Source organism: Nannobrachium achirus (assembly GCF_963921795.1).
Source record: "Nannobrachium achirus genome assembly, chromosome: 5".
NCBI lineage: Eukaryota > Metazoa > Chordata > Actinopteri > Myctophiformes > Myctophidae > Nannobrachium > Nannobrachium achirus.
This window is the reverse complement of record NC_137814.1, coordinates 75,825,434-75,834,591: the sequence shown is the minus strand read 5'-3', so window position 1 is coordinate 75,834,591 and position 9,158 is coordinate 75,825,434. Positions and strand designations below refer to the sequence as shown.

Here is a 9,158-nt window from a genome sequence, read left to right as displayed (position 1 = left end):
TTTTTTTTTTTTTTTTTTTTTTTTGTAAAAAGAAAATGTTGTCATTTTGCTATGTCTTATATGTACTGTAATTTGTCCAACGAGAGGTTATGCCTTATAGACCAAAATACAATGTTTATTTAGCTTAACTTGGCTTTACTCAGTAGAGCTGCATTCTCCTCTTGGATGAGTGGAACATCCTCAGCAGTAAATCCTTCCATTCGTCTCTGAACTTAGCACTGTGGTCATTCTAGAATAGCATTGGATCGATTGGTTTTTCGTTTCTGCAGCATGCTGAAGGAAATATTATAATAATTTCATGCTTTTTCTCTAATTTATCAGCTAAGAAGAGGGTTTTTAACTAACCCATCCTTACAAAAAAAGGAACTGGAACTTGGACTTGGACAATACATTTAAATGTTTCATTAGGTGAATGTCAACAACATGGCAGGATTATAACTGATGATAATAGTACGTATTTCAAGGGGAAACTTTTCAGTTAATCGTGAACAGTTGGTTATGCAGTGAGTGCATAGGCTCACAATAGTGACGCTGGCTTTGAATGTTCATCTACTGATCATTAGTCGAGGATTAATAGTGAGCACACATAATGACCAGTATCTGGAGGAGGGTGGTGGGATCCGCCATGGCTTGTTGTTTAGGTATGGATCCCAATTTGGAGGGGAAGAAGATCTGCCATGTTAATTGATTTGCCAGGAACTCGGCTCCGATACAGGACAAGGAATTCCCCTGCCCTGCAAGAGCTCGACTTCAGACTTCAAGACGACTCTGGTCCACACTGGAGCCATTACTCCCGAAGGTACTTTGTGATTCAGTCTAGTCAACATGATCCCACATTGAGTATGGCAGACGGTACAGTCCTGTACAAACTCGAGCCAGGACCCCACAGGGTACAATTTGATTGATTATAGCATTGAAAAATAATAAATTAATTAATGAATTAAATGAAATAAACAGTGAAACGTGGAGGCGGAATTGGACGGAAGCATTACTAATGTCATTTATTGTGTACAACAGTCAAAGTGAAGCATCACCCCACAAGGTAAATCACACGCATACTGCCACATGGTTTGTCAAGCAAGGCCCAATCAATTTTGTTTATTGGAATTGGGGAAATATTTAATTTCAAATATTCAGCATATGTTTATCCTTCCATTCTCTAATTTATCAGCTAAGAATAGGGTTTATAACTACCCCATGGTGGAGAGAAGGACCTTGAACTTGCACCACATTTAAATGTTTCACAAGGTGAATGTCAACAACATGGCTGGATTTAACTGATGATAATAGGGCGTATTTCAAGGGGAAACGTTTCAGTGAATCGAGAACAGTTGGTTGTGCAGTGAGTGCATAGGCTCACAATAGTGACGCTGGATTTGAATGGATTTAGCCGGTGTTGCATTGCTGCGGCGAAGCACTCATCTACTCTGAAAATCATTAGTCGAGGATTAGTGAGCATCGAATGACCAGAATGATGTTTTTGATGTTGTTATATCAGGAGGAGGGATGATGGGTCCGCCATAGCTTGTTGTTTAGGCATGGATCCCGATTTGGAGGGGAAGAATATCTGCAATGTTAATTGATTTCAAACTATGCCCCTTATGCCCAAATGGTGAATAGATATTGTAGATGTAAATTACAGCCTGTATAAGTATTCATGTCCAAATAGAACCTTAGATGCTTATGTTCTCACTATGTTTCATACATTAGGTCTTGACAACACACCGGTTTGCAGCAGGTAGTACACAAGATACCCACGTGACATGATACACATTGTAATGTGCTTTTTTTTCTCCCAGCAGATAATCAAGGGCAGACAAATCCAGTCCATGGGAGCGGCAAGAACCCTCCCGAGTATGGTAGACGGCACAGTCCTGTACAGACTTGTGCCAGGACAGGGTAGAATTTGATTGATTATAGCATTGATAATGGTGACTGTAAATAGACATTTACCCCCCCCCCCCCCCACACACACACACACAAAACAAGAAAAGAAAAGAAAAATGGTGAGACGTGGAGACAGAATTTGATGGAGCCAGAACCCGCAACCAGAAACCAATAAGGTAACGTTTTAGTACAGTGGTGATCACAACGGTGAGGGTGATTGTGAAGAGTGTTATTGTTGTTTTCCACATCAACAAAAAAAAAAATGTTGCACTCCTGTTCAGACAAAAAAAGAATCCTGTTCAGAGAAAAATCTGAATGTGAAAGATGACAGATTCATAATGACATTGTTTTTAAGCCTGTACAGTATATATCACAAATTACTAATGTATGTAAAAAAGTGTAATTTCAATTAGCAGATAATCAATGGCACACACCAACGTCAGACATGACAGGCAAGAAATTAGTTATGTTTTGATAAGTACAGCAATGTTCACAATAGTGCCTCTGTAAGTTATTAAACATTAATTTCACTATCTCCTGCCCCAACAGTGAACAGTGTCCGCAAGACGACTCCGGAGCCAATACTCTCGAAGGTACTTTGTGATTCAGTCTAAAGATGATCCCACACTGTCCCACAATGACACTGAAAACGACAGTGCCAGAATTAGTTCCATCAGTCCCGTCATACATTGTGGAGACGACGACATTGTGGATTCCAAGTACATTTTGATTTTTAAGTTTGGCAGTGATTTTACTGGGGATGGGGGAGAGAACAATATAATCTTGTAAAACAAGTAATGTTATTTATTTGTTATTTATTGTGTAGGCCTACACCAACCAAAGTAAAGCATCACATAGCCCAAATCACAGGCAGAATGCCACATGTTTTGTCAAAAAAAGGCTCAATCAATTTTCTTTACTGGAATTGGGAAATGTTTCATTTCAAACATTCAGCATACATTTATTGTTTCTTTCTCTTCATTTATCAGCTAAGAAGAGGGTTTATAACTACCACATGACGGAGAAAAGTAAGAATGGAACTTGTCTTGGGCAATACTTTTAAATGTTTCATAAGGTCAATGTAAACAACACGGCTGGATTATAGCTTATGATAGGACATATTTCAAGGGGAAACGTTTCAGTGAATCGAGAACAGTTGGTTGTGCAGTGAGTGCATGGTCACATTACAATTCATAGTCTCACAAAAGCGATGCTGGCTCTGAATGGATTTAGCCAGTGTTACATTATTGCGGCGAAGCACTCATCAACTGTAAAAATCATCATTATTCGAGGATTAGTGAGAACACATAATGACCAGAATGATGATTAAGATGTTGTTATATCCGGGGGAGGGATGGTGGGGTCCACCATGGCTTGTTTAGGTATGGATCCCAATTTGGAGGGGAAGAAGGTTTTGCTGCTGGACGCAGGCAACAAGAAAGTGATGGACGGCGTTCCTGAAAACTACGGCGCCAGAGTTAGTTCCATCAGTCCCGGCTCTGCCACCCTCCTCAGTGGCGTTGGAGCGTGGGATCACATCACAAATATGATGTACAAGCCCTATCAGAGGATGCAGGTTTGGGACGCCTGATCCGATGCCCTGAATGACCAGAACAATGTTTATGCTGTTATATCCGGTGGATGGTGGGGCGATCCTTGATGAATGAAAAACAGTAAGCTCAACTGGATATCCAGCGAACTGAATAAGAGATAGAACTTCAGGCGTATTAATGGTAAATCAAATAAAAATATGCTGTGATTAATATTTATTCCAAACATTTGACACTATTGATAATTTGTAATATCATACAGATACAGATTGCAACGCTGTCTCACGTTGTGGGGAAGGATGTGAAGACGTACAAGAAAAATCCTGGACAAGTATAACATAACTACAGACAATATAACAGTGAGTGGGTGGTTCCAATGTGGCAGTGCATTATTGCTGTTTCATATAAATTGTCTTTATTGTAAGTTGCTAGAACATTGTGTTGTATCTGTTTCAGACTTTTCAGCATTGCCCTTACGGGAAAGTTTAACATGCAAGGTGGTGGGCCACGTGGAAAGAGGCCATTCAAGAATATAGCTTTCTTTTCCATTGTTTACTATTGAGTAAAGTTACCGGTTATTGCATTTAAACTAAGTGTTCCCTACTCATTAGAACGTAGAACTGGTCCAGTGGTTAACCTCAGTGATATGGGTGCTATACTGGTCCTACGCTAGTCCTAAAGGGAATGCTGGCTCTGGGCACAGAAGTGGTGCAAGGTGCGGGTGCGGTGGCTGTGGCTATGGTGGTCCTGTTGGTGGCTTGGGATTGCTGGCTTGTCTCGGGTGGCACAGAGGTGGTGGCCGTGCTCAACTGGATGAGAAACCACTCATGGGTGAGTGAGAACACCTTTTTATATATTTAACCTGCATACACTTCAAACCCAAGAAATAAATCAAACTAAGCTTAATTGTATTTTTAAAATGACAAAAAAATCATTGGTAGTGAGGCAGGAGCGCCACATCAGGATGAATTGGCAACTAAAACGAACAAGTTTCTCAGGAGGTAGTTAAATACTGTCTGCAATGCTTTAATGTGTTGGATCTTACACTTTGTGTTGAAAAGAAATCAGTGACTATAGAGGAGATAACGGTGCCCAATCTCACGTACACTCTCGTGTATATTCTTTGTGTTAGGTAAACATGCCCTTTGTAATGTATTTTTACAAAGTGTTCATATGCTTCAACATTAAAATTCACTATTGGCAAGTGTACCAAATCTAGAAAATCTACCAAAGATCAACAAGATAACATTTTTGTTCTTTTTGTGCAAGAAATAATGGGCTACGTGTGTCTCCTTTTGAACAGTTCAACTCCAGACACAGGATGTCCAAGGATCATCTGGCCCAGTTATACAACATTTTCTTACTGCTGCAGCCATGTGCTCAAGCCGGGCGGCTAGCTCTTCATCACTACCATCAATAAGACCAACCTGTCGTATGCATTGGGTATCATAGCAGCAGAACGGCTGCTACGTATCGTTCCCATGGGAACACACGACTGGGAGAAGTTCACCAGCCCTGTAGAGCTAGAGCGCCTGCTTGAGTACAATGGTTTTGGGGTGCAGTCTGTTCAAGGCGAGAGACAAAGTTTGATGGTGTAGTTAGATGGTGTACCCATGACAGTAGCCAACACATAAACATAAGTACGGTACGTAAGTGCTATGCACTATGCATTTCTAATGTTTCTGTGTATTTTTGAAAAAGCTGTAAAGAACATAGAGAGGTAGAGAAGACAGGAGCATATAGGCTGTGTCAGTTAATTGTGAAAAAGTTTTAAAACAAGTATTACACTGTCATTTCCGTGTGTCTGCTCCACAACTGCGGTGAAGTTGCTGTAACATTTTAAACTGTGATTCTGCAGGTTCTTCTTTAGCTTTAAGTCTCATTAGCTCAGAGGCACACTTTGGAACTAAAGAAGTAAAAAAGCCTGTAAAGTCTCTGCTATACGTTTGGATAACGGAGTGATGTTTTCTGCAGTGAGCTGTCAGCTCATGCGTCCTCCTGGACATTCTTCTACTGTTCTCCCTGTGTGGAAGTCGGGACATAAGTGCACTGCTGGAGAGGGGCTCTGAACAATTTCATCAACACAGACACTCGTCACATAAAAGGTACCTTTAGTTTATTTTCCTTGCTCAGGAGAGTGAAGGGGCCATCCGCTTCAGGCCGTAATGTACCCGAGCATCGTTTATTGGCCTGCAGCCAGGGCATTGTTTTTAATTCTTCATTGTTGCTTGTTGGTATGTAAGGTGTCAACTGTGAAAGGTTGTGGGCCCACATAGGTATTCTTGGGTTATTTATTGAAGTGATCCATGGGATATTGCATGTTTTCTGGGTATTTAAATAATGGAAGCATTCACTTAGCCTATATTTACCTAGTAAACTTAAAGAGTTAAAATATTTACCTTAAGTTACCTCTAATTACCTAGAAGAAAGAGGCGTTAATTTGGCGCTCATCTCCTGTAAAAATCATTAGTCGAGGATTAGTGAGCACTGAATGACCAGAACGATGATTATGATGTTGTTATATCAGGAGGAGGGATGATAGGGTCCGCCATGGCTTGTTGTTTAGGCATGGATCCCAATTTGGAGGGGAAGAATATCTGCAATGTTAATTGATTTCAAACTATATGCCCAAATGGTGAATAGATATTGTAGATGTAAATTACAGCCTGTATAAGTATTAATGTCCAAATAGAACCAGTCCATGGGAGGGGCAAGAACCCTCCCGAGTATGTAGACGGCACAGTCTTGTACAGACTTGTGCCAGGACAGGGTAGAATTGGATTGATTATAGCATTGATCACAATGGTGACTGTAAATAGACATTTACATTTCAAAAGCTGAATGGAGTCCAAGGATCATCTCACCCAGTTATATGACAGTTACATCTACATGTATTCAAAGAAGTTTGGGCGACTAATGCTTGGACTACTGCTTTTCCATGAACAACTTAGACACATGTGTTACTGCTGCAGCCATGTGCTCAAGCCGGGTGGCTCGCTCTCACCACTACCATCATGCCCCATGGGAACCCACGACTGGGAGAAGTTCATCAGCCCTGTAGAGCTACAGCGCCTGCTTGAGTACAGTGGTTTTGGGGTGCAGTCTGTGCAAGGCATGCAGTAATCCCGGTGTCAGTGTCATTAACTACGCTCTGCATGCAGCCGAGCTGAGCTCAGGAGCTGCAGACGGACACGGCCGAGGAAGACCACCCCTCAAACACCAACACCAAGCTGCAGCCACACACAACTGACCTGTCCTGTGAAGAGCATCAACATAACAAAGGTCAGTTTTTGAATATTACATTATACTTTATCCAAGGCGCTTTACAGAGATTGTGCATTACATTCACCGATTCATTCATACACCGAATCATGCAAGGCACCAACCTGCTCACCGGGAGCAACTAGGGGTTAAGATTCTTGCTCAATGACTCTTCGACACTAACTCTGGGGGAGCCCAGAATCGAACTGGGAACCCTCCTTGTTCTAATGGCGGTTTCTCTACCCGAGCCACTGCCGGCCAGTTATACAAATCTTTACTTATGCAGGGATCTAATAGGCTTTTGATATGGTCAAATATATGGTTGCTAGAGTTTAATAGGTCGTTGACACAAAATAAAAAAAGTGGTTGCTAGGGTCTAAATGGCATTTCCTAAGATAAAACTGGTTGCTGCTAAGGAAAAACAATGGTTGCTATGGTAACATTAACGAGAAATACATTTTGAGTGTACTGTAACCTGGTGGACATTTTTGTTAGGTTAATACGTTTTAATTTGGAGGAATTGTGATGTATTTTGTCATTTTACAGCCCTTTCTTTCCTAATGTTTCTTGGTATTTTGTGAAAGATGCTGTAAAGAACAAATAATTTAACAATGGGATTATTAGGTAAATTATTGCTAACCTTGTGTGATTGGTGGAACACTTTTTTTTGTGATCCAAGAGAATGTCAATACAAAGAATTGCGCTGTGACCCAGGAGGATGGCACCCTCTAGTGGCAGTGATGTCAGACAGAACAATTGCAGAATGCAAATATAGCAACATAAACAAACCATGCCAGACTGTAACTGTTTCCGTTGCTATGGTTGCACCTCTGATCGACCAATCAGAATTGACCACATCGCTCTGATGTCAGACTAGAGTGTTTTGAGATACCATCTTGTTTCTCTGTGTGCAAGAACATAATACAGCTGGTCTTTTTTTTCAACTTTTTTGCAGCTCCAGTCCAGGGATCATCTGACCCATAACTAACATGCACCTGAGGATAGGTCGTCTAATGCTTGGACTAGTTTGTCCAAAAGCAAATGTCAAGAATGTCCTGCAGCTGCAGAGTTCGTCAGTCCGGAGTACATTCAGCTGGACTTCAGTGTGTAAACACTGCCCACAGCTGTTGCAGAGGCGGACAGCTTGTGTGGATGTTTATCAAAACACCCTGCACCGTCATATCAGTGTTCGATCCTCCTCTTCTCAGACTACAGTGGACCCCAATGAACTCAAGAGGTTCCAATCACTGGCCGGCAAGTGGTGGGACGAACAAGGGGAATTTGCCGCTCTGCATGCCATGAACGACTTAAGAGTGCCTTTTATACGTGACAACCTGTTGAACGTGCATGGAGGAAGGCGGCCAGGGAAACCCCTTGCAGGACTGAAAATACTAGATGTCGGCTGTGGAGGTGGTCTGCTAACAGAGCCCCTGGCTCGCCTGGGAGCCAAAGTGTTAGGCATTGACCCCGTAAAGCACAGTATTGGCATGGCGCGGCTCCACTCGTCCCATGACCCAGACCTCCGTGACCGGATCCAGTACCAGACTTGTACTCTGGAAGAGCTTACTGGTGAAAGGGAGGAGGAGTTTGATGCCGTGGTGGCCTCAGAGGTGGTGGAACATCTGGCCGACCTGAAAACATTTTCTCACTGCTGCAGCCGTGTGCTCAAGCCGGGTGGCTCGCTCTTTATCACTACCATCAATAAGACTAACCTGTCGTATGCATTGGGTATCATAGCAGCAGAACGGCTGCTACGTATCGTTCCCATGGGAACACACGACTGGGAGAAGTTCATCAGCCCTGTAGAGCTAGAGCGCCTGCTTGAGTACAATGGTTTTGGGGTGCAGTCTGTGCAAGGCATGCTGTACAACCCAGTGTCAGGGGGGTGGAGCTGGACCAGCAGTACAGCCATTAACTACGCTCTGCATGCTGTCAAGCTGAGCTCTGGAGCTGCAGACGGACACGGCCGAGGAAAACCACCCCTCAAACCCCAACACCAAGCTGCAGCCACACACAACTGACCTGTCTTGTGAACAGTGGATGAGGGATATCAGACAAGCAGAATATCTGCTTTCCAGTCTAGCTATAATTGAAGCTATAATGCTTTCTAGGAGACAATTTCTCTCTACCTCTGTATTTGGCTCAATTGAACTTAGTATTCTATCATTTTCAGCAGAAGGTGTGGAGCCTACTGTATATCCCAATGGCTTAAGCCTCCTTCTCCACCAGTATCCCTGGCCAACCTCCACGTCCACACCTTCATTACTGCTGTAAGTGTAGCTTCATTCTATATTATTAAGTGTGCCTGCCATGCAAAGCAATGGCAAAACACTTATTGTAATCCGCCATACTTAAGTCAGTCAGTCAGTCAGTAATGTTCTTGCAAATTTCGGCACGTAAAAACTGCCGCACGATTTACGCCACCGCCGCAATATATACATCAAAACGTGCGGCTCGGCC

At 42.6% G+C, this 9,158-nt stretch overlaps 1 protein-coding gene across 1 annotated transcript; it reads left to right on the top strand.

Annotated features, from left to right (window-relative positions):
• Positions 1-4,121: 4,121 nt before the first annotated feature.
• LOC308285310 (ubiquinone biosynthesis O-methyltransferase, mitochondrial-like) lies at positions 4,122-8,719 on the top strand (the record flags this gene model as incomplete). Its single annotated transcript, XM_080726025.1, has 4 exons — positions 4,122-4,268; positions 4,835-4,977; positions 6,410-6,517; positions 7,885-8,719. 4 exons carry the CDS (start codon positions 4,122-4,124, stop codon positions 8,717-8,719), a joined length of 1,233 nt encoding a protein of 410 aa, XP_080582151.1.
• Between the last annotated feature and the right edge of the window lie 439 nt (positions 8,720-9,158).